This window comes from Seriola lalandi, unplaced genomic scaffold (assembly GCF_002814215.2).
Source record: "Seriola lalandi dorsalis isolate HSWRI2012SDOR001 ecotype SW California unplaced genomic scaffold, Sedor1 jcf7180002054825, whole genome shotgun sequence".
NCBI classification, from domain to species: Eukaryota; Metazoa; Chordata; class Actinopteri; order Carangiformes; family Carangidae; genus Seriola; species Seriola lalandi.
In genome coordinates, this window is record NW_019525378.1 from 442,652 (window position 1) to 466,611 (window position 23,960).

At 41.5% G+C, this 23,960-nt stretch overlaps 4 protein-coding genes across 4 annotated transcripts; 2 read left to right on the top strand and 2 right to left on the bottom strand.

Moving 5' to 3' along the window:
- The first annotated feature begins 45 nt into the window (after positions 1 to 45).
- Positions 46 to 5,587, top strand: sbk3 (SH3 domain binding kinase family, member 3). Its single transcript, XM_023426276.2, has 4 exons — positions 46 to 424; positions 2,573 to 2,720; positions 3,270 to 3,472; positions 4,491 to 5,587. Exons 1-4 carry the CDS (start codon positions 419 to 421, stop codon positions 5,256 to 5,258), a joined length of 1,125 nt encoding a protein of 374 aa, XP_023282044.1. The 5' UTR covers positions 46 to 418; the 3' UTR covers positions 5,259 to 5,587.
- A 5,172-nt stretch (positions 5,588 to 10,759) lies between these two features.
- On the top strand, positions 10,760 to 13,850 carry mfap5 (microfibril associated protein 5). The gene is made up of 7 exons (XM_023426311.2): positions 10,760 to 10,849; positions 11,888 to 11,962; positions 12,074 to 12,106; positions 12,237 to 12,272; positions 12,436 to 12,523; positions 13,147 to 13,220; positions 13,313 to 13,850. The coding sequence occupies exons 2-7, from the start codon at positions 11,920 to 11,922 to the stop codon at positions 13,423 to 13,425; spliced, it is 387 nt and encodes a 128-aa protein (XP_023282079.1). The 5' UTR covers positions 10,760 to 10,849; positions 11,888 to 11,919; the 3' UTR covers positions 13,426 to 13,850.
- Positions 13,851 to 15,063: 1,213 nt separating this feature from the next.
- On the bottom strand, positions 15,064 to 19,646 carry LOC111669830 (adaptin ear-binding coat-associated protein 1-like). Its single transcript, XM_023426284.2, has 7 exons — positions 19,498 to 19,646; positions 18,281 to 18,381; positions 17,758 to 17,862; positions 17,428 to 17,509; positions 17,204 to 17,312; positions 16,717 to 16,864; positions 15,064 to 15,633 (listed from the first exon to the last, which is right to left on the bottom strand). The coding sequence occupies exons 1-7, from the start codon at positions 19,596 to 19,598 to the stop codon at positions 15,521 to 15,523; spliced, it is 759 nt and encodes a 252-aa protein (XP_023282052.1). The 5' UTR covers positions 19,599 to 19,646; the 3' UTR covers positions 15,064 to 15,520.
- A 592-nt stretch (positions 19,647 to 20,238) lies between these two features.
- Positions 20,239 to 22,873, bottom strand: aicda (activation-induced cytidine deaminase). The gene is made up of 5 exons (XM_087179311.1): positions 22,827 to 22,873; positions 21,277 to 21,442; positions 20,860 to 21,142; positions 20,586 to 20,701; positions 20,239 to 20,493 (listed from the first exon to the last, which is right to left on the bottom strand). Exons 1-5 carry the CDS (start codon positions 22,871 to 22,873, stop codon positions 20,443 to 20,445), a joined length of 663 nt encoding a protein of 220 aa, XP_087035437.1. The 3' UTR covers positions 20,239 to 20,442.
- Positions 22,874 to 23,960: the final 1,087 nt, after the last annotated feature.

Here is a 23,960-nt window from a genome sequence, read left to right on the forward strand (position 1 = left end):
GGGGGTGAGGGGGTGGGAGGGGGGGTGAAATACCTTGTAGCTGGTTCATGCGTATTTGCCAGCATAACAGGCCAGAGGCTGGGAGAGAGGGTTGGCACAAGAATAGGAAAAGAGAGGGAGAGAGTTCAGTGTGTGTCTCCTGGGGAGAAGCACACAGTCAATATTCAGGTCTCCAGTAAACATTTATGACCCTCCTCTATAAAGCTGCTGTGCTACTGCATGGACCCACGGAGCAGAGGCAAAAATATCAACTTCAATTCCACTTTAATTATCGCCTAGTCAAGGACACACAGTAGATCTCCAGCATAAACCAGTAGCTAGTTACACTGACAGCAGCTTGCAAGGCGTTGAAAGTCTTTCTTTAGATGCTGAAAAGAGTCCAGACAAAGTGACCAGAGATCAACCAACTGAACAGAAAATGACAGTAAGTATTGCACTTTATTCCTGTGAAGCTAAATGCAGCATCAAACTTTTACATACACACTTTAGCAACAGCTTTACAGGTTAACTCATGCTCACAAAAGTCATCACATTGTTCTGCAAAACAAACAAACAAACAATCAAACAAAAACAATGGCAACAAAGACATAAATGTAATAATTTTCTGTATGTGCAAACGGTTGGGGGTTTTAAGTATGATATTACAAATGTGTTTTTGCAACTAGGCTATATGATGAGGTGACATGCAGGCACGGCACAAATGCATCAGTGGCTCTTTAGCATAAAATTGCTCTGAGGCTGCAAAGGTTTGATAAACAATGCTGTTGAAGGGATTTTCAGCTTGTAACGTTGAGCACCTCAACTGGACTTCAAATCTGTTAATGATGTTAGCTCCAGCAGAGCTCTTATTAAAATCTCAGATCACTTTTTGCTCCATGCCAAAGGCCATTTACTAGTAAGGGTTTAATTAATAATCACCTCAGCTTTCAAGGACACGGAAAATGTCAGGGTGCTTGCGATGCAACGAATGTTTTAGATGCATACGCGATAATTTATGTCAGAGCCATTAAATCAAACTTAAACTGTGACATGGATAAAACTCCAGCTGCAAGCAATTCTCAAAATGTAATAAATTATATTCATTTCATTTGGCATGAGTGGAATGTAGAGCAGCTGAAGAATGTGATACACATAACCCGTGTTAACAACTCTGTGAAAGAAACCCAACTGAGATTTGAATTCAGGATTTACACACTGTGCTTTGAGCTCAAAACTGTGAAAAGACGTACATGAATATACATAGACAACATAGCTCGGTATCTATTACATTCTCGTTTCCTATAATATCACTTTTATCAATGTGCACATACAGTAAGTTGATTAATATGAGGATTCCTGTTGAAACATCATGTCCTCAATTTTACCTTCTGTGCATTTGGTAACTGTCCCAAATGCAGTGTTTTTGTTTGTCTGTGAGTTCTCTCAGTGACTGAAATGTGACCTCTTGGACACATAAACCGAAGCCTATTGGTGCACCTATAGAGCAACATCAGTTAATACGCCATTGATCTTTAAGCAGCCCACTATTGGCTCTGTTTAAAATAGCGCTGTCTTGGTAATATCTGTGCCAAGCAGAACTCGGACTGGCTGAAACCTGCGGTCTTATTTTTGGCTGCACATCAGATCCATTTATTTGTCAGGCAGGAACTCATAACTGAGATCCATCCATTTTCTAAACTTCTGGCATGGCATTGCTCAGATAACGTTCATGAATAAATCTTAAGTGTCATATGGCACCGTTTGATATGTTACCACCAACAGAGATTTATTAGTGATTGGAAAATGTCGAACCAGAAAATTACATTGATATTAGTGCAGTGACCATGAGGGGTGTTACAGGTGTTTACAAGAACATAACAGAAGTAATCAGATCAAAATTAAAATCAGTTTCCCACCAAGCTCAGTTACACAACATGTGGAAGGTCAAAATTAAAAATATGTTATCCTCCTGCAATCACAACATCTTTTGTGTTAAGCTGTGTGTCGTAACCGTTCACACCCTTCCTAAGAGGGGGGGATCTACTTCAAAGGAAGTCATCGTGGATGTGACTTCACAAAACAGAGAATGACAGTGGAAACTGAATGACAGCGCCAAATGTTCTGATCACGCTGATAAGACATCACCTTGACGTCTGAAGTTTATCCTGTCTATGGGACAATGGAGATCAAGGCAGATCAGCAGAAAGCAATAACACAACGCAATATGTTCCACTGGCTTCTGCTGAGATGGCACAAGCTTCTTCGACTCAGAGTCGGAGTGTGTAAATGAACATACTCTCGGAAAACAACAAAATCCCCTTGAGTCTCATGATGTAATACGTCACTATTGCAACTAATGAGATATATGAGATTTAAAGTTGCCAGGTCCTCATTGCGCAACGAGCCATGTCGCAGGTTCAGGTGACACATCAGTATGTGGACCCTTAAAATCAGATTCAGATTCGGTGGTGCTATTTATCATCAGCATCAACACGCCACTCAAGCAGTAGATCTCCTTTCTCTTGACGCCACCAAACCAATCATCGTAAGTAGACACTGAATTTGGATTTGTGTGTGTGCGTGTGCTCTTTAGGCGGCAGCAGCTCAGGAACTTGATGAGCTATGTTTCCTGTCGGCGCAGTCCATGCCCACTCTGAAAGTGTCCGAACACTTCCAGATGGTAAAGCTCCTGGGAGAGGGATCCTACGGAAAGGTCATGTTGGCTGTTCACAGAAAGCGAGGTTAGTGCAAGACTCAAGGTGAAAGGTCATGGCAGCTTTTTTATGTCTCAATTCGAGCAGTCTGTAAGATTGTGTGAAATGTCCATCAAACTTCCTAATGCTTGTCTATTTAATTAAGAGTTTTGATTACACCTTTGAGCTCCCAGTGTCTAATCTGAAGTAGATGAAATGACATAACTCCACTGCAGCACATTTAACTCAGGCTCATGTTTCTTTCTAATGAAGAAACTGCCCATGTTGTGTGGAGTCAGTGCCGAAGTAAGGTGAGGACAGATTTGTCTTTTGATAGTGTTCACTTAACCTTTTGCGCCTCTGTTGCTGTAATGAAGTGCTTTGGTACATTCTCTGGGATAGAGTTGCTGCAACTGGGGTACAGCCGTGAAACAGAGTCGCCCCAAAGGGGAAGTTAAATTTGTTCGCAGTGACATTGATGGATAACACTCACATTGCATCAATGATGGCAGTTTGTTATTGAAATCTGACTATCTGACTAAAGCTCATTAGATATTGTAATATTCAACACGTCTCATCTTGCTTCATTCCTCTCAGGAACTCCTATGGCTCTGAAGTTCTTCCCTCGTCAGTCAACTTCCCTCTCCTCTTTCCTGCGTGAATACAATCTCTCCCTGTCTTACTGCACCCATCCTTCTCTCACTCGGGCTCTTGGCATCTTCTTTTCCACACCAACCTACTATGTGTTTGCCCAGCAAGCCGGCCTGTACGGTGACCTCTACAGTGTAATAGCGTCAGAGGTCAGTTTTGCTGATTTGTGGCATGAAATGTGTTTTTGATGCCCTCTATTTCCTCTAATTTCAGCAGAACAAAAGCTTGCATGAATGTGCAATTGGCCTACAGCTCTGTCACCTAGAAATAACATTCATATCCTACTAATATACAACAGCATATACACTAATATATTTATAAAGAACCGTTACTGCCACCCACATTACCGTTTCTATCAACATAATGTGGAAATGTTGTCAGACTGTTTCTTGCAATCTGACATGAATGTTGCTAATGAACGCTTCTTAAAAGGTTTAATGAGAATGTATTTCATTTGGTTTCCCTGTAATTTCTGCTATTGCAACACAATGCTGCTTGAGGCAACTAAAGCTAAAATGCTTTCTGTGTGTGTCACAGCACTTTGATATGGAAAAAGTCAGCTGTGACTTAAAGCCTGAGAAAGAACCTTTTTACTTTATCATCATTTAACCAAAACCACAATCTTTCCCTGACCTAAACCAAAGTACTTTTATCGTGTATAGAACGTATCACTTCCTTCTCTAGAACAAAATGTTCCCTGTGAACATAATCGAAGCTGCAAAATGCAACGCTGCAACAGTCTGAAAGTCTTAGTGTGTGTCTGCAGTGAGACTTTCTTAAAGGGGATTTTGAGGGAAAGTGTAGCTGCTGATCCACTCCTTTTGAGCTTTCATTTCTGTCAGCAAAAACTTGGGACGTGCTTGCTAATGGATTCCAGGTCACCCTCTTCTTTGATAGTGTCACTGCCAGTAACATAATAGAGTGCTGATAAGAGTAAGGGCACCCTGCTCTCACCCTGCTCTCAGTGAATGAAGAGGGAGTACATGAGGTAAAGCAGGGATTTCCAAGAGCATCATCAACCATTCTGATGACGCAGAGTTTGTTTGACTTTGCGCCAACGATGTAGTGTTCTGACCCGACTCCATCTAATCTTCATAGTTTTGTCTAAACTGAAAGCTGTACTAAGTTATAAGTAAGTGTCTGATCCAGACTATCTCTCTGTTTTAGGTTGGGGTGGATGAAGAGTGTGTTCAGAGGGTGATGGCCCAGCTGAGTGGTGCTGTTTCACACCTCCACTCCCTTGGCTTCGTCCACCGTGACATCAAACCTGAGAATATCTTCCTGTGTGACAGTTCCTGTCGCTGGGTCAAACTGGGAGACTTCGGCCTTGCCCGAGCCATCGGCTCCACCGTTCGAGCTGTCTGGTATGATTCGCCCTTCTGTACTCCTGAGGTGGAGCCAGCTAAGGAGGCTGAGAAGGAGATGAAGAGGAGGTTGTGCGAGGGGACTGAAGACGAGATGGAGGACATTTGGATAACAGTGGAGCCCTGTATCGACAGCTGGGCCCTTGGTGTACTCGTCTACTGCCTACTGACTGGATGCTTCCCCTGGGAGGAGAGCACCCACGATGACCGTGGTTACCGTAGATACCACGAGTGGTTTAACCGTGAGGCGGAAAAGGAGGAGAAGATCAGTGAGGAGGACACTGACAGTTACATGATCATGGCGGAAAACCAAAGGGACAACCCTCCTCCCTCACAGTTTGAGGGCCTCAGCCCACTTGTGATGACTCTATTCAAGGAGCTGCTCCACCCTGAGCCCAGACAGCGAGGAAACCCGGAGGAGCTCCTGAGCTACCTGGGAGGGCCGTGGCTGATGGAGACAGAGAGAGTGGAGAAGAGGAAAGCAGAAGAGGCAGAGAAGGAGGCCAGAAAAATAAGAGAGGGGGGAGGGGTGGAGGAAGAGCTGGTCAGGGAGGGAAGAGGGGAGAGATAAACTTTGTCTTTATAAACTTGTTTCAAGACAAATTTTTAATGAATGTAAAATTGTTGCAATTTATTTTTGAGTGTAAATATAGATTTTACTCCTGTGCAAATGTATACACTATAAGGTGCTGTATATTTCATATTTTTTATAAATATCCTTACTAAAGTTACCGCTTCCATTGTTGCATATATTTCAGTGTGTATTTGTATGTATGTGTGTCTTAATGAGAAGAGACTATAGATAATACAAGAAACATTTGTTGCCTGAAACCTTGAGATATATTATAATGGCTATAAAATATGTTTTGGAATTGTTGTCTCAATAAAGTCTGAACTCTTTGTGTTAACATGAATCTCTCATGAAATTTACACGCGCATATTAAATCAATGTAGCACAAAACTGCACATTTTATGTTACAGTCTTGTGATATAAAGGATTATTGAACGGCACTTCTAGATGAGACAGCTTGTTGTCTATTTTAAGTACGGCCGTGCACTAGAACACTGTATTGCCCCCCCACACACACTCCTGCAGTGTTGCTGCTGCAAACCCCTACCCAACCTGAGACAGTCTCTCAGGCACCTGATGTTTCTTGATTAAAACATCAGTATTTCTGATGCAGGACGGGAAGCGATCAGGAAACATTTAAATCCTCAAAATTGGAATAAAAAAAAAAAACCCTAACCCACTGATTTCATTTAAGAATACATAAAATAATAATAACTTTACAATTAACTTAATAAACTAGTAAACACATCATTCATTAGTATTGTAAACAAAAAGCCATACATATTGAATAATGGGTTTGAAAAGCCACATATAAATGAGACAGTTGTTGTACGGTATGTTCTCTTCTAACATAGCTTGATTAGTGTTTTTATTCAACATTTTAATTAATATGGAAGGAGACCAACAAATGTCCGGCACCCTTCCTGGAAGAACAGCATGCTGCCAAGAAACATTTGTGAAAAACTGTGAGGCAAAAAACCAATGACCTTTTATTGAGGATACATCAACATGTATAACTTCGATATGAGCTCTAAACCAGACCGTTTTTTTTAGACTTAATTACGGGTTAGTTTTATGTAAATAATTCAATAGAATAAATCAATTATGTATAAATAATAGCTAAAATCCTTATGAGGCCTTAGAAAAGTACACCTATGGAAAGGAGTGACATCTTTGACGTGGTGAAGCAACAGGTGCTGCAGAACAGAAGAAGCACATCTAAAATTGGACTGAACAATACAAGCTGATAGTGATACCAGCGTGATCCTCGTCCAAGTGTGCCTGATGCAAAGCCCAGGCATACTACCTGCAGCAGGAGAGACATCATATTCATCCTCAACTCCTGCCTAAATGATCAGACGCTAAAGAAACTTTATTTTAAAATATTATACTGTACTTATACATGATTGATTGATGTGTTGACAGTAGAACAAACCTCACGTGAAATCTGCACACATCGCAGGCTGACCTCCATACTGTCCGTGTGGACACTTGTCCTACATCTGTCGCAGAGGACGATTAATGGTTGAAAAATCACCTGCATTCCTGGCACGGTGCCCCCAAAACAACGCAGTGGTATTCCCGACTTTGCATACGTTTGCTCCTACTGAATCGTTTTATGTTAGCAACTGTTTGTCATGGTAAACGCAAAGAACTTGACACCACTTGAATTGCAAAAATTAACTTTGCTACACATGAGATTCAGGCTCAGTTCCACCATATAGATAAATGCAAAAAAAAGGCATGACACAAAAATAAAATAAAAAAACCTTCACATTGCAGCATGCACAATATTTCAGTTTCAGTTTGGAGTGGATCCCTGTTGGTAGCAAGCTGCTAATGTGCAGTACGAGTGTATAAGTCAGTAGGGCCTGTGCTAACCCCTGCTAAGGGCCACTCCAGATGGATTTAAAAATAGACCCCAAGTCCATCTATTTACACGCAATGGACATCATCACCTCTCTTTGACTATCTGCAGTCCACAGCCCTCCAAATGCAAAAGCCAGGCTGCCTTGGCGCCCACAGGCCTGTAACAGCACAATCTGATGGAACACTGTGACCCATCTCGCCTGTTAACTCCCTCGTCTCTGCTCTTTTTCTTTTAATCTATGGCCCCTCTTGCTGATTACTTTTCCCTTTCTCCTGTCATGCCACTTGGGTCTTGTCCTTTCCTTTCATCTTTGCTTTTGTTGTCACATCTACTTTCTGCACCCTTTGATTCCCTCACTCTCTGGATCTGTTTTCTTCTCAGGTCACTGCTACCATGAACCAAGGACTACCAGCCTTCATTAGCTGTGTCCCATTAAAATATCTCCTTTAGAAACGGCCATTTGGGATTTGCTGTTTTCTGGGAAACAGAGGCACAAGGCTCATGTGACATTCAGGTGGGGAGTTAATGGAGGCGCACAGCCTGACAAATGGAAACACATGGTGTGTACCACAGAGACAATAGAGTGCCAACACAAAGATGCTGGTCGAGGTGCAAATCTGCTGGAGGTCCACGAGGACAGATAGCAGGGATGATGAAAACAGGAGAAACAAGGACAGATATACAGACTGCTTGTCCTTACAAATATCCAAATGTGTGTAATGTCAGGGATATGCAGCTTGTTTACTTTAAGTCAAGAAAGTACTTCCAAGTTAGGATAGGCCTTTAAAACGCTTGTGAAGACGACGGACACCTGTTCTAATCTAGAAACTCAAGACGTTCAGACTCAGATTTATAATGTCAGCCAGATTCAAATTTCATGCTACTAAGTTTAATAAAGCTCCCTTTGGCATAAAAGTTCAAACCTTTTTATTTGCTCCAATTTAGTGTCTTTAAAGAGTCTTCTGATTTTACATCTTATAACTTACATCACAGTCTTTAGGAGACAGTTCGCAATGTTCTGTAAAATGAACATTCAGCGCAGGTAGACAGAGGATACAGGGACAACCAGCTGGAAAGCAATATTCGTTGTAACAGATATTTAGACAGATATCTGATAAAAAACATCACATGTCATGAGAATGATAACTGCAAAAGCAGACACCGATATGAGAGCCAGATTGATGGCCTGAGTGGAGCATATATGGCCAAATGTCTGAAATGTATCCCCAGAAGGAAGCCAACCACTTGGGACATCATGGCCTAAATTTCCCCTACGCCCTCGACTTCCTGCGTTGCATTGCTGCTTGTTGAGGTTCAGCTACTTTAACTGCTTAAACAGGTTCACTGGAAGAGCTTTGAATGAATGTGTGTGCACAGCGAGAACCACTGATGACCAACCCTGGATCTAGTTTACAATGTATAGCCTGTATGTGAAGACTGAGCATTTGCTGAGCTTTGCAATGTGCTAATTGGCGAATTCAGAATTCGGTGTGTGTATGTTTTCATGCATAGGGAACACAGCAGTACTACATGAAAAATGTATCAGCTGCCTGAAATGCGGAGAGGTAGAATGAGGGAGGGAGGGGTGCGATGGGGTGAAAAGGAGGTCGCAGAGAGAGACAGTATGCACTGCAGACTTGGCATGCCTCAGGCAGTGCCTTCCATCTAATAAACAAGTTGCGAGATTATCATGTGTTTACTATCTGGCATGATTGCCTTAACCGGTCTGCGTTGCTTTCGGTCTCCCCTAACACCTGCCTCCTTTACTCCTCTCTTGTCTTTCTTCTCTGTCTTCATCTCTGCTCCTCTCGGCTCTACTTTCCCATCATGCCGGAACGGCGTGGGGAGAGTGGCAGGTTGATGTGTTCAAAGGATTGATCGTCCCTCTTGGCTCCTCTCCACTTCTCTTTTGCTTACACTGCCTCCATCTGTCAAGCTGTCATCAGCCTCGCCTGGTCGACCTTGTTAGGGCCACCCCACAGACACTCACTTGGGAGTCCGTGTAGCCCCGATATGTCAGGGGGATGATGAGTGTCTCCCTCTTGGACTGACTAGGCCTGTGGTGGCCTAGTCAGTCCAAGAGCTTGAAGAGTCTCTGACTTCAAGGGTATGTGCAGCAATAGTTATATTAGTCAAGTCCATGGAAGCCGATGCAGAGTCAAGTTTCTTCCCCAATGCAGCTATAACGGTCCCAATGAAAAGCGTCTTTTCAACACAAAGAGCCTCTGAGACAAAGGGTCAGGAACTGCGGCCTTGATAGTCACTTTCATCTTTGCAGAGATTACCACTTGGGATATTTGAAGGATAACTTGTGTTAAGTGAATTGCGGGTAACAGATGACAAATATTCAGCTATATATATTTGTGTGACTACTACAGATTAAAGTTCTTATGTTGCAAGTAATTGTGCCACATCCATTTCCGAGGAACTAGACACTTTTGTATTTATCAAACAACTAAGGAGAACAGACTGAGCAGGTGATGAAGTTAGGTTTATTATAGATAGCAAACCCTCTTCATGGTTTGCTTAGTTTTGTGTTTATTTTAATATCTCCCTGAAGGCATCACCTGTTCTTGTCCAGTATACCAAAACCACTCATAGAAATAAGTAAAATATAAATAATGATATAAGATGCTATCACACCATTATAGTCTTTTCAGTGGTGTCTGTGAAGGCAGGCTCCTCAAATACACTTCATGTTCTTTAAGCAGTGTTTTACCCACTTCCCTCAATGATATACATTCTCGAAATCAGAATAAACTGAGCAAAATGTGTCAATAAATCAGACTAATGCTGCAACTAATATGTCATTCTGAAATGTCATTATGAATTAAATGACTATTTATTGATTAATAGTTTACTCTATGAGATGTAAAATAGTAAAACATGCCCATCACAATTTCCTGGAGCCCAAGGTGACCTGTTCAAACATCTCGGTTATATATGTTATATTCTATATAATATAATATATGTATATATATTAGTTATATATTTACAGCATATACTGTACATGTTGGTTCGTGTCTAAGCTGTTGTATACTGTCCCTCTCTCTGTGTGCACTGCTACATCTGCTGGTTACATTAAATAGTGCAAAAGTCAAATTTGAGGCCCACTGTTAAATGATTATGTGCTTTAGCTGCAAACTTAATTTTTTTTATTGAAAATTAAATGGGTGAGTTTTGAAACAAAGGTACACATTGTCATAACAATGGGAGGAAATTCATCCAGACAAAAAGACCTGCTCCTCTGATCTTTTTTTTATCATGTGAACATACTGTTACTGTCATTTGAATATATGAAACTGAATATTTACTTACTTATATTTTACATATTAGTCCTCATCACACTGATGTAACGTAGCCTATTTAATGAACAAGAAGAACTGCCCTACTTTTTTGTGGATGATGACAGTCTGAATGTTTTGTTTTGTGTGATGAGACACTAAGAGACACATAGATACAGGACACTGGAACAGTATATGTGTCTAATAAAATGTCTGCTCAAGGAGACCATAAAAAGGTGTGTGTGACGTCAGATTGCATTTGCATGCTAAATTTTTACCAGATTGGAACAGAAAAAAAAAGTGAAAATCCAAAAAACGATGATCGGAAGGAAGACTGAGGGAGGAGGAGGAGGAGGGAGGAGGAGAGGGAAGGAGGAGAAAGAGGAGAAGACAAAAGATTCATAAAAGTAAAGCAGTTGTGGACGACAGCAAAAGTTGTGAGTACAAGTTAATTATGCTTCTTTTTTCACCTGATTTTGACACATACTGTAGGAAATAAACACAGGAACATCTGCAGATGAAAGATAGCTCACATCCAAAGATATTAATGGAAGGAATTTCTCCTATAGATTAGATGTAAACATAAAATGTTGAGAGTGAATGCTTGGCTGATTAACTGATTCACTTCAGAAGTTTTAGTTAGGTGATGTGTGGTTGCATGCAGAGTTCAGTAAGTACAAGCAGTGGAAAACATGTCACTCTCGCAAACAAATCAACAGAGGCATGCATGGAGCTAAACCATGACAATTCAGAGTTTCATTTTCAGTGGGTGCATATGTATGACTCTGGGATTATCGCTGCAGAAAAGACACAGCTTGTGACAAAACCGTCACGCTCAGACTGGCTGGTGGTGATCGTACACTTGGAAAGCTGCAATATTTGCCATGAAAAGAAAGCTGGAAAAGAATGTGCGACTGTAACAGAGGAGGGGTGGAGGGGTGGAAGGGTGCAAATAGGGCACAAAAAAACACATTCTTTTGAGAGAACTCACAACTTGGACTCCAAAGTTACACTGACACATCACAAGAGGAATGATGCTGGGCGGGAGAGGGAAGGAGAGAGAGAAAGAAGGGACTCAGGGAAAGAGGAAAAACATTTTCAGAAGAAGAAAGTAAAATGTTTTTTAAAGCGAACTTTTCTTTAGTTGCTCCATTGATACTTCATGCGGCTGTTTACATGCAGCCCAGTAATTACCAGCATGTACTGCAGAAGATATTACTCCACAGCAAAATGACATCAGGCTCTCTTCTATAACGATGACAACTTGTCTGTTACCCAAAACATAGCACCCCTCTCTGTGTTTTTAGCTGGTGCAAAACTGTAGGGAAAACATTACAGTGACCTGGAATGTTGGGAGCATTTATATGCAGGGGGATTAAAGGAAACATAAACAGCACAAAAATCTTGAGAGAGGATATTGAACAGTTCCACTCTGTGAAATCATCCTGACTCTTTTCCTCTTCGGTTTCCTCCAGCTCGTAAAACATACCCCTTGCAAGTTGAAGGAATGGGCAGCCTTCCAGTGGTCCTGCTCCTCTGCAGTTTCCACGGTAACGCTGCCAAACAGAACACACAAATCATCTTGTTTAATTACGGTTGAGTCGCTGTGTGTTTGTTTTTATGCTGCGAAACACTCCCCTCATGTGGTTTCTGTTCCACAGTGCTCACAGCTGTAGCCCAAGCCCAGGAGTCTGGTAATGCTCCTCTCCTTATAAGTCACACTTTAGATCAGGAACGCGTTATGTTGCATGACATCTGTCAGTCTGTGGGTCACTGATGTGGGTCACCGGTTTTTCTGATCGTGATTTCTTTCCTTGTTTCTAGAGGCCACTGTACCACCTGCAAGCCCCTTGCCAGACAGTGAGTGACAGCAGTTTGGAGACGCTGTACCCCTGCACGGCCTCTCAGGAGGCCCCTTGAGCTCTTGGCACAAACACTCACCCTTATGCAAGTTCTGGTGTGCTTCATCTTTTCGTTGTGACTGATACAGTTTCATTGTGACACATATCTCCTGTCTCTGCAGACTGTAGGGAAGAGATGTATCCTTGCACCAGGATGTACTCGGTTCACAAGCCCATCAAGAGATGTATTGGTGGTCTTTGTTTCTACAGGTGATCTGCAGATTTTTTCAGTTTACAGAAATACAATTTTAATTCAGCAATTTGCCAGTAGAACAGCTGACTTTTATAAGTGAGCACTAAAGATCTTGGTGTCCCTCAGTGAGGGCACTTATATAGTACTGAGGACTGTTACTTAAGTAAATGTAGCAATACAGTACCACAGTGAGAACATACTCCATTACAGACATTAAAATTGCAATCAAGTATATTAATATCAATGTATTGAAACAGATGTTATTATTGCGTTAATTATTGTGCATAAATGTGTGAGCAGCATGTTAATGTATCTACTTTATATATTGCTGGTTAGTTTAATCTTAAAAATTCAGATTTTATAAAAGGATCATGTTTTGTATAGTAAATCTTAATTTGCAAATTAACTACAGACATCATACAAATCTAGTGCGTTAATAGTATAATGTACAGAAAAATGGAAATATTTCAGTACAAGTACCTCAAAATTGCAATTGTTTAAAGAGCTTGTATAAATGTACTTAATTACATTCAACTACTGGCAAAGCTCAGTCATATAAGGTTTTAGATACACCAAGTCACTGTGCCCCCACAGCTCTAACACAACAGACTGCTCATGTTATATCCTGTTTCTCACACAGCGTCCCTCGTGTCTACGTGATCAACAAAGAGATCTGCATGAGGACCGTGTGCCAACAGGATGAGTATCTGAAAGGTGAGACAGTCTACACGTGCTAACAAGCACGTTGATGTCAGGGTTTATGATCATGCACTTGAGGAAATCTGTCTGTCTTTTGCACACTGCAGCTGAGCTGTGCAGAGAGTTGTCTGGGTGGCCTAGACGTTCTGAGAGGTCATCTAATAGGAAACGCTGTCGCAGTCGCCGTAGCAACCCCAAAACCTGGGCAAACAAGGCCTGATGGGCCCAGGATGGCGATGTGACCACCGGTGAGGATGGAGCCCCTTAGAGACACAGAACTAGGGGCGTTGTCATAAAAACAGCCCATAACACCATAAATCCACTGCTCAACACCTGGGGGTCTTTTTCTTTCTCTTACACACACACACAAACACACAAGTGTGCTGAGTCATATCTATGTTTATGTATTAGTCTTTTAATTGTGTGTGAATATTGAAGGTGTGCTCATTTCATCTGTGTGTTGTTGGACACAGATCATGTCTTCCATGGTTTACGATCCATTTAAGGTACTGTAGTAATGGGCCTATAGCAGCACTGAGTCATTTCATTGTACAAAGAAAGACCCACTCGTGTGGATTGTAAGGTACTCATTCACAATCCAGTATTATGTGCACTATTGTATCCAATAAAATATAACTACATTTATTCATGAGTTAATTTGTTTATTTATTTATTTTAACCATTTTATTTCAAGAGGAAAAACAACAAAGTAAAGTTATGGTCATTAAGTGATATATTTGTTTTTCTTTGCATATTCAATTCCATATGCATTTCAATACACATATACAGTTTGAATAACAAGTAACATTTGGGAAAAATGCATATAATTTGAACAGTAAACAAACACTGACAAACATTGTTAGGGCTTTACACTCACACACTCTCTGTGTGTCCCAATCGACATCCATCATCACACCACTTGTCACTGCTCACTTGTCACGACGCATGTGCATGTGATATCACTGTAACATGATCCATCTCTCTGTACATAACAATATCACCACAAAACACTGCATCAAACACAGACGAACTTGGTCCCACATTGCATTTGTCTGCATCAGAATACCATTTATAACATTACAGCTTAACATGGAATTGAAGTTCACAGTTAAAACTTGTTCTTTACAGTACAACATGCTGTGATTGAGGTCTACAACCTGCTCACCTTCTCATGAAGAATTAAGGAGACGAAGCCCCTCCCAGACATGTCCAGAAAACACAGACCTATTCATTGAGGAGGAAAGAGGTCATGACCTAAATGACTCACCAGTCGCAGCATTAACAGCTGTGCTGAGTAGAGATGACATAACATGGACTAAATCATCTCCATTTCCCCTTGAGGCAAAGATAAAAGCACTTGATGCCTCACTTTCCTTTGCTAAGACCGTATTGCATCAAGCATTCTTACTTCCCTGTCTATTTGTACTGATATACAGTTATACACAATGCCCGGGACCCATCCCCAGTTAAATATGTGATCAACAGCTGCATCTAAATTTGATATCTCCTCTCGTAAAATGATGCTGTAGAGCCACACGAGCCCACTAGAGAGTGCTAGAGAGCACATCTGCTCTGTAAATCAATTACAGCTTAACAGGTTTCTTTCAAGTAAAATCATTTTGTGATAAACTTCGCAATAATCTAAATCTATTATTAAACAATCCCTGCGTTTAATGCAGACTATGCATTACTAACTACAAAGACAGACTAGACTGTCAGTCAGTGCATATAGTCAGTCCCACTGCTGGAGACTTGAAGAAAAATGAGCTACAGTACATACAGGTGACGACACCAATGGCAATACTTACAAACTACTGACAATATATACATTTAAAATAAATATTCTCTGTACATAAAATTCATTCATTATTATATTTTATCAGTTTTCATCAACATCATCAGATGATTCTGATTATGTCTCCCTTGATCATATTTCTATTTTTTCTACTAGAAATGAGCAAATACAACATCGTAAGCAGGAGAAAAGGGGCAAAGGAAAATGGAAACCAGAGAGCTGGATTTGATACACAGAAGGAGAGAGGAAAGACAAGCCCCAAGAAGGACAATGAAAGGTGATGGCCAATAGCTTTAAATCTTTGTAATTGAGTCTGTGCTTTGAGGTGTGGGTGCATCTCAGGCTAAAATCCGAACAAAGGCCATGAGAAACTCAGCTAAAGCAAAAACAGACTAGTACAGGGGGTTACCCTGCTTGGCAGGGAGAGATACGGGACCCCTTGATGGGGAAAACAAAGTTGCAAAAAGTGGTGCATAAATTTACAGAGAGATAAGAGGGAGAAAGCAGAGTGAACCTCTCCTCACTTTGGGGATACAGAGTCAAAGTCTCCCCACAGGTCCGAGGTGGCTGTGGTGGTGGGGTTGGATGGAGCCACTGAGTTGGAGTTACTGGAGTCCAGGTCTAGCAAACAACCTGGTGGTTAAAAAATAAAACAAAACAGAAAGAGAATGAACCTCTGAAAAAGTAATTAAAAAAATCAGTCTAAGAATACAGCAATTTCAGGCAGGATTTCAAGAAATGTAAATTCCAGTGCTAAAAATCTAATATTCTTTAATGTAATCTTTAACTTACAAGTAATGTCACCTATTTGGAAGCCTGAAAATTGTATTTTGTTGAAGTGTCGATTTACCCAAATACTGTACTCAAATGTACTCAGGTGGCTGCAGAGATCTCACAGATAGGCATCTCCAAACCTCAGCACATGAACAGCTAGATAAAACTAAGGGTACGTATAAAAATTACAACACTTTTGTACTTTGGAAGATAAATCAACGTGATTAGCAGTGTAAAACCGTCTACAGTAGACTAGAGAGGGCCAGGGAGGATAGGAGCAATATTTTTTTTAAAGGGGATTTAACAAGTCTTTTACAACTGGAGTCTATCTGTCATAGTTTTGGCTGGTATTCCTATAGGTCAGCATAACATTGCATTCACCACCTTCATTGTAAAAACTGTGGATACAAGTGCTCTACTGGAAACAGCTTTACAACAGACCCCAATGGGGCCAAGGAAATAAAAGCTTTCACCAATGAAATAACTTTTTATTTACATGAACTTTAATTCTGTCAGATTCCTGAGGTGCCACAGTCAGGTCATATTTCCTGCCCCACTGTAAAAGGAACAGCTGTGCCTATCTAGAACAACCTGCAGGTTGGACACAGAAGTAAAGCAATGGCTAAAAGTCTATTAATTATCTTGTGATTTCAGGAAAATACAGCTGATAACGAGCAAAAGCTATCCTTTATTATTGTTTCTATCTTATTTTATTGTGTTTATCATTGAGTTTTTAGGAGAGGTCTTTGCATAAGTTTTCAGCTTCTTAGACATTATATTAGTAGGATAAACCCCTTGCCCCAGGCCTAGCTGCGCCCACATCCACTGGTTCCCCTATGATGCCAGATACATACAGTACATGTACACATACCTATACAGAGCTATATAAATATATTAACATGCACCTCCACATTATAAATAATCTATATTACAACTACCTACCAGTGTCACTTCCTCCGGCAGGTGGTTGTGTATTATGATTAGTAGATCTGGATGAAGGGGGTGGGGCTAGTTTGCCCCCAGGAGGAGGTGGGAGGAGCCCAAAGCCACCAGAACTCTGCGGACGAGACCTGTCTTTCTTCTTTGATTGCTAGAGAAGGTGGAAACAGGATAAACAAAACAGGGTGAGTGTGTGTGTGGGTTTGCACTTACACACCACATTAAGACGGACAGGTTTAAATTCAAAGTCAGAACCTAATCTTGAATTCATTCTCAACTGTCACTTAATGTGGTTTCATTTGTTAAAGCAGGAGTATACCTTTGGTGGTTCAGTCATCAAAAGCAACACAGTTCGACATAGACACATTTCTACAGTACCGCAATCTTTTGAAAAGATTTGGCACCAAAGTGAAACACCATTCAACACCAATTTTGCTGTTCCTCTAACCTCGAACCTTAGAACCATTCAATTTTAAGAAAATCAGGTCACCCCAATATTGAGAGTAATGGTCTGTCCCTCTTTGAAGCCTAGGTCCAGTTTTGGAGTGGAGTCTGGAGCCTGCGCCTGCTTGGTAAATTCATTTTCCTGTTTTACCCATCTGGAGAAAATCAGAGAGACACGTGAAAAGATTAAAGATTGCAGAAAAACTAGATAAAATCCATTCACTACTGAATGAGCTATGATTCATGACACACTATGGAGCAGCTGCATACTTAAAGTGGTCCTGAAGTGCAACATTGAAGTCAAAGGCATCGCCTCGGTCTCCAAATCCTATCCCTATGAATGCACTGCGGCCTACGAGAGAAATGAAGCAAGGGTAAGAGTTTATTAAGTGATCTGCGTGGTAGTATAAACAAAAACATAATAAACCTGACAGTTTCTCACAATAATCTCCACACCACAATAAAAATTTCCCAAGATTTAGTTTACAGATAAATACTGGTGTATCCCTGCCCTGGACCACCCTATTCAAACATGTTATCCTCTCAATTATGAGCACATTTACAAAATATTTATTGCTTAGCAACAAACAGTTCACCCACCGTTGTCATCCTGGATGCGGAGCACAAAGTAACGGCTTGAGTCACTGACTGTTTCCACTGCAATGCCAGGGTACTCATCCACTGGTGCCTGGGCAAACAATTCTCCTGTAGAATAGAGCAAAAGAAACATGTTTATTATCTATTTGTAAAATGGTCCAGAGGCAATTTGGATCATGAAGAAAGATTTACATTTGCTATTCCAAATCTCAAAAGAAAGGCAATTCAATGGGGTTTTTTTCTATGTAGGATACATTATGCAAAATGGATTCACCCTTCCGTATTCAAATGTGTAATATGAGGAAAACAAGCACACCAAGTCCCTAAAATACTCCAATGGAAACAGACAGAGATTATCAGCCTGTTTGCTTCAAAATAAACTGCATGCTTGGACGTGGGCTGGGTCACCTTGGAAGAGATGAGTAACAGAGAGGGAGATGGCGAACAGGAGACTGCACAGTGAAATGATTTATAACAGCAGCAGTGCCAGTAAACAATGGCGCTGTCCTGTCTGCTTCTCTCTCACCAGAGATTTTGTCTTCCAATTTCACATAGGCCACTTTGCCCCGAGCCGTCACACGCATGCGTCCCGTCCAGTCAGGAGCATCCAACTTCCAGTCGGCAGCCCTGGGACACATACAAGCACGCACGCGCACACAGACAAACAGACACACACACACACAAACACACACACATAGGTAGGCAGTCGAGGAGGCAGTCAGGGAGACGGTGTGATGTACGTGAGTTGGTGACAGCAGTTGACATAGAGGGCAAGAATAGACAAGAAAAAATGAGACAGGAAAGGAAATTTGTGTTTTGTGTGCATGTGTCTGTTAGTGTGTGTCATTGTTATGATTTGTCCTACACTCAGACACACTGTTAGCTATTTTCTATGTGAATGAAACGTGACTAAAAAAAAAAATCACACAGGCATTTCACTGAGACCTTAGGCTGAAATATTACATCACCCTTACTCACTGTACATATGGTCACTGGTTAACCAATCATGTGTCTCATGGGACTCAGGCCTATGCTACTGTTTGGTTGGAGTAATGTCCACTCGGATGCAGCTGCAGCAGGTCAGGCTGAAGGACCAGCCAATGAAAAATTGAGTCAACAATACAATGTGAGCCTCTTAAAGAACAAATCTCCTGTATGGTCACTTAAAAGCATAAAGGCAGGTAACAGCCCAGGCAACATTTTCTTTCAATTGGAGTATTCATATTCATTAGCATTAAACAGCATCAGCCCTGCTGAAGTGTCCTTGAACAAGACTTCTTTTCAGCTGCGATCCTAGTGTACTTACTACCTAAAAGGTCAAACAGGCAAAATATGAATCTCTAGAGCAGAATTACGTTTGATTCCCTACGAAATGACTTGGACTTTAAGCAGTGTAAGCACTATTTCTCCTCTGACGTGCCATTGGAGGAAAGCATATAAACACACGGACACTGACAGGGATGTAGCCAATCCCCAGTGTCTGTAGTGCAGGTACAACCCCAAATGTCAGTAGCGTGTTTTCCATCATGACCTTGCAAATGCACCGCAAAAACATCTAGCACACAAACTAGAGCTAGGGTTAGGCCATTGCGTGAGGCTGCGTGACTAGAGGATGTGCTCGGTAGGTAGGTCGCCGAGGCAACGACTCCAAACGGGCGCAGCTCGCGGATGCTGGGTCAGAAAGCTCGCGATCAGGCCGCTGCCCCTCGCCTCCTCCCCCGCCCAGCTATCGCCCCACCTCACCTGATGGCCCGGTTGGATGCTCTCGGTGGGATTCGGTAAACATTGACTTCAGGTTTGACACAGAGGACCGACTCGTACTCAGACTGACCCTCGGTCGCCATCTTGACTTTTACTCAGTCGGTGTACGCCGGTGGTGGTGACGGTGAATGGCGTGTCCGTGCGGCGTTAACGGCTACGTGACCGTAATAGACGGTGTATTTGCGCACACACTGGCATCAGTGATGCCCTTAAAGGGGTATTCCACCTATTTTACACATAAAGGTCAGCTTACTTATCTTGGAGAATGCCTCTGTCAATTCAAAGAAAATTACTCTAGTAACATAACCTAAGTGGATTGGCTTGGGATCAGAGACTACAACATATAAAACTTACACTACAAACTGTGGCGTACAGTTTGAAAAAGTGAGCATTTGAAGGCCACACTTTGTGACTCTCATGTGTTAGCATACATTCAGGTTACAGAGGTGTTTTCTCTAAAAGATATTTAACCTTGATGTTTGAACAATCCCCAAAGACTCATTTTACCGTCTGGATGAAAGAAAAATCAGTCAGTTGAATTGTCGTAAAGGTTTTTAACATTGTTCCCCAACTTTCCCCTTTACTGTTTTGCAGTTAGCTGAATAGTTTTTGAATAATCTTGGAAAAGGTTGTATTAGCTAGTTCTTACTGCTCGCAAGCTATCATCACTTCAAGTCCATAACATACATTAACATCAGTTACACAAGACAATATCTCATTGTAAATTATTTTATTTCACATTACCATATTGCAACATTGGAAAGCAGCAAAGTTGTAAGTACCTAAAGTTAAAGCCTTGCTGCAACTTGAAAGCTATTTTTTCTCAGTTTTTTTTTATTCTCAGTTAAGCAGTTGTAGTGATGGACCAACATGTCTTTACTCTGACATAGTAATAGACTTATGGTAACAGGATGTCACAAGTATTGTTCACAGTCCAAGAAGTTTGAAGGCATCTCTCAAATCCTCTGTTTCAAATGGCTGAGAAATAAAAAAAGAAAGAAGACATGACATTATTAGATATTGAACATATCTTGGTTGGAGAAAAATATGTGGTATGGTCAATCTTCTACCTGGAGGATGCGGTGAAGTTTTCTGGCAAGACGAACAGAGTTTTGGTGCAGCTCATCCCAGGCTTTGAAGTTGCTCTGCTTACGAGCCACAAAGGTCTGCCAGCAATAAAAGAAGTCTGAGGAGAAAGTTAAAAGTAATCATTGTTGTTGACATCTAGAGAGTGATCATAATAAGGAAAACAACTGCTTTTTAGATGGGATTTGTTTGGCTCAACCTTCCATACGTTTCTGGCTCTAGAGTTATATACACGTTTGCTTTATTTTTCTACCACACCTTTGTAAGTCATGACTGTGATCTGCACTCCAGCTTTTTTCAGCATCCTCAGGCCATCTCTCTCTCGGCTGTCCTCCATGTCACAGAAATAAAGGCGTGAGACAAAGATCCTGAGGCGAAGGTTGGGCATCTGGCTGAGGAACTGGGCCAGTCTGATGGAGCAGTTGGCACAGGGAGACCAGGAGCAGAACCAGGTGATGGAGTAACTGAGCCTCCTCTCTCCAGCAGCTCCATACCCCCACAGACCAGGGCACAAGGCTCCCAAGTAGCGCAGGAACAGCATCTATGGAGAAATAGGTGAATGGAGAAGATAATAAGGATATAATAATCCTATACTTTCTTATGTTATTCATTTGTTATTTTCTGCCTGAACAGGCCCACCTTATATGCTCCCCTATTTTCACCCACATTTCTTACCTCTACATGGCAGCCATTGCGATTGCGGAGGTGTCCAAAGTCAAAGGTCAAGGAGTCTGGGCCAACTCGTCTCTTTACTACAAAGCAGAGGTATGTCTCATGCCGGCCCCTTGCCCAGCGCACATTCTTGTAATGGAAGATAAACTTTTTTCGGGGCAAAAGCACGCTGAGGGAGAAAAGGAGCACTTTTTATTAGTTAGTGACATATGATGCAGGAAGAACAATGGGTATAGTATATCTTACATAAAGAATATTTAAAGATTTTTTTAAAGACCAGATGCATTAACAACATTTAGATTTAACAAAAATCACAAGCATCATAAAAATACCGTCATCATTAGTGGCAGATCATTTCAGTGGTACGCAGCATAGACGTGTCATTTTATGCCAGGAAAGTCTGAGACAAATTCTATTAAGGAACTCATTAAACTACCATTCTAACGTATTACTATTCAGATGACTCACACATTATTTCAAGCTTTAATCCAGTAAGTTAGCACAATAAACGCATGTAAAACTTGTGGTTAACCAAATGTGAGCGATGGACAGTCAAACAACAGCTAACATTGACTGCTTTCTCTCACTCTCACTTTCAGAACTTTTAGCGAAACCAGGACAGTTGTTAAACACTCATTAATACTGAGACTTAAGTTAATAATACTCAGGAGCATAGTATCATAATTACTCAAACAGATTTTCATTGAAGAATAACTGATATTACTATTAAAGTATAGTAGTATGGTAAGTATTTATAAAAACTTGATAAATTCATATAAAAACATTTTTTTTCCATGAATAGTATACATGTGCTAGCTGTGTAAATATGTGTCAAACAGAAAGACATACACAACATATGATTAAATGTATCAATTTTGCTCACCTGTCTAGCTTTGTAATCATTTTGAAAGACGCGCTTTGCTTTGTCACTCAGCAGGCATGGGTAATAAATGGAGGTATATGAGAAAGAGTGAAAGTGTGCGTGCATGTGTGTGCATGTGTGTGTGTGTGCATGTGTGTGTGTGTGTGTGTGTTTGTGATAGGGGGGTTAAAGGGAGGGAACTGAGAGCATATACGTCTAAACATAAACATCCTGCATACAACAGAGGCCGCTTCTGGTTGGACAAAAAGATTTTTCAAAGTACGTTTAGGGGGCGTGTTAGAAAAGAAATGGAGAGATTGTATTGTCTTTCTACAAAACAATTAAATCTATAAATAATCACTCTACTGCCAATGTTTTTTAAGGACATAATGGTTTTTTTTTTTAAATACAACATTTGCTCACAGAATGGTTAAAGTGAAAGCATTCTTTTGGTAAGGGCATTCAAGGAATTTTATTGGGAAGACATATTACACAACACAGATTTTACGAAATAATCTGAGTGACCACACATGAAAGGAGTGTTTGACGTGATTTGTAACCTTTGGAGTTTTTCACAGACGTCAGTATACTTTGCCAGCTGGCTGGAACTTTCCAAACACTTAAGACTCACACAGTCACCGGTCCCTCCACTTTTGTTTTCCCACATCATTTAGTAAGAACTTCCAGATACCTTCTCACCTTGATTTTCAGAGGGACTGCCACTGACCCCTCTCGCATTTCACCCTTTACACCTCTCTAGCCCCCCCCCCCCCCCCCCCCCCCCCCAGGCCCGAAAATTTGGTGGAGTCATAGGCGTTCCCAGACCTTGGAGGCCCTGACACCTACTTTGTCCTCTGATCTGGGTTTTCCCAAACTGTGTCAGGCTGGGAGCAGAACTATAATCGACCTCCTTCACCCTACGTGTCTGCTAGACTGGCCGGCCAGCTGACCGACCACAGTGTGTGGATAAATCTCACTCATAAGCCTTTGAACCATCAGATGCTGTCATCCGCCCTTGCCAAATCAGGATGTGTATTATTTTGCTCTCGTCTTTTCTTTGCTCTGTCTGTTTTAGCTCTGGCTGCTCGCTCAGTGGTACTACATGCAGGCATCCTGCTTTCCCATGACTCCCCTCACCCTCTCATGCACTCTGTGGTTTGGGGAATTCACCGTTTCCCAGGGTGGCTGTTTTTGGAGCTCATCTGCACGTGTATGTGCGCATGTGTGTGTGTGTGTGTGTTAACCATCTGTAGGAGCATGTCATTAACACAGTCTATATGTTATACATCATCTGGAACAAATTCATCTAATTTATCCTGTGATTGTGTGGTGCCTCAAAATTTAGAGTGATTCATGTGTATGTGTGTCTTTATGCCCAGAGCAACCTCACATCATATTGCATTACTCTGACAGTGCACTAAGCCTAATGTCTCTGCTCATTTGATCTTGTGTGCATGTGTCTTTTCCTGACTTCAAGAGGCTGATCAAATGCCAAACTATATGAAACCACTTCCCACCCAGCTCTCTGGGTTTGACCACAGCTGACCAAGGTCATCTCACAGTCACACATGGACACTCGCGTGCACTACCAACCCTCTTGTGCACTGTCTGTCTGTGTGTGTGTGTGTGTGGTGGAGCAGTTCAGTATGGCCAGACATGGCTGTGCATTTAGCCCATAGTCAGGGGCAGAAACCGGGTGTAGGAAATGCCAAGTCATACTTTCCGAAACCCACCCGCCCACACCCTGCACACGCGCGTACGCACACACACTTAGACAGAGCCATACCGTGCAGACGCACACGACCACAGTCACAAACAGACTTTC

What these genes read in the sequence shown, in the direction of transcription:
- mfap5 (XM_023426311.2), top strand. Translation starts at nt 11,920, where the DNA reads ATGGGCAGCCTTCCAGTGGTCCTGCTCCTCTGCAGTTTCCACG. An exon ending in AGCCCAAGCCCAGGAGTCTG is followed by an intron (nt 12,107 to 12,236) that starts GTAATGCTCCTC and finishes CCTTGTTTCTAG; the next exon opens with AGGCCACTGTACCACCTGCA. An exon ending in TGCAAGCCCCTTGCCAGACA is followed by an intron (nt 12,273 to 12,435) that starts GTGAGTGACAGC and finishes CTGTCTCTGCAG; the next exon opens with ACTGTAGGGAAGAGATGTAT.
- LOC111669830 (XM_023426284.2), bottom strand. Translation starts at nt 19,598, where the DNA reads ATGGCGACCGAGGGTCAGTCTGAGTACGAGTCGGTCCTCTGTGTCAAA. An exon ending in GCATCCAACCGGGCCATCAG is followed by an intron (nt 18,382 to 19,497) that starts GTGAGGTGGGGC and finishes TATGTGTCCCAG; the next exon opens with GGCTGCCGACTGGAAGTTGG. An exon ending in CCGCATCCAGGATGACAACG is followed by an intron (nt 17,510 to 17,757) that starts GTGGGTGAACTG and finishes TTTCTCTCGTAG; the next exon opens with GCCGCAGTGCATTCATAGGG.
- aicda (XM_087179311.1), bottom strand. Translation starts at nt 22,873, where the DNA reads ATGCGAGAGGGGTCAGTGGCAGTCCCTCTGAAAATCAAGGTGAGAAG. An exon ending in GCAATGGCTGCCATGTAGAG is followed by an intron (nt 21,143 to 21,276) that starts GTAAGAAATGTG and finishes ATTTCTCCATAG; the next exon opens with ATGCTGTTCCTGCGCTACTT. An exon ending in CACAGTCATGACTTACAAAG is followed by an intron (nt 20,702 to 20,859) that starts GTGTGGTAGAAA and finishes CTTTCTCCTCAG; the next exon opens with ACTTCTTTTATTGCTGGCAG.
- sbk3 (XM_023426276.2), top strand. An exon ending in GGCTGTTCACAGAAAGCGAG is followed by an intron (nt 2,721 to 3,269) that starts GTTAGTGCAAGA and finishes CATTCCTCTCAG; the next exon opens with GAACTCCTATGGCTCTGAAG. An exon ending in ACAGTGTAATAGCGTCAGAG is followed by an intron (nt 3,473 to 4,490) that starts GTCAGTTTTGCT and finishes TCTCTGTTTTAG; the next exon opens with GTTGGGGTGGATGAAGAGTG.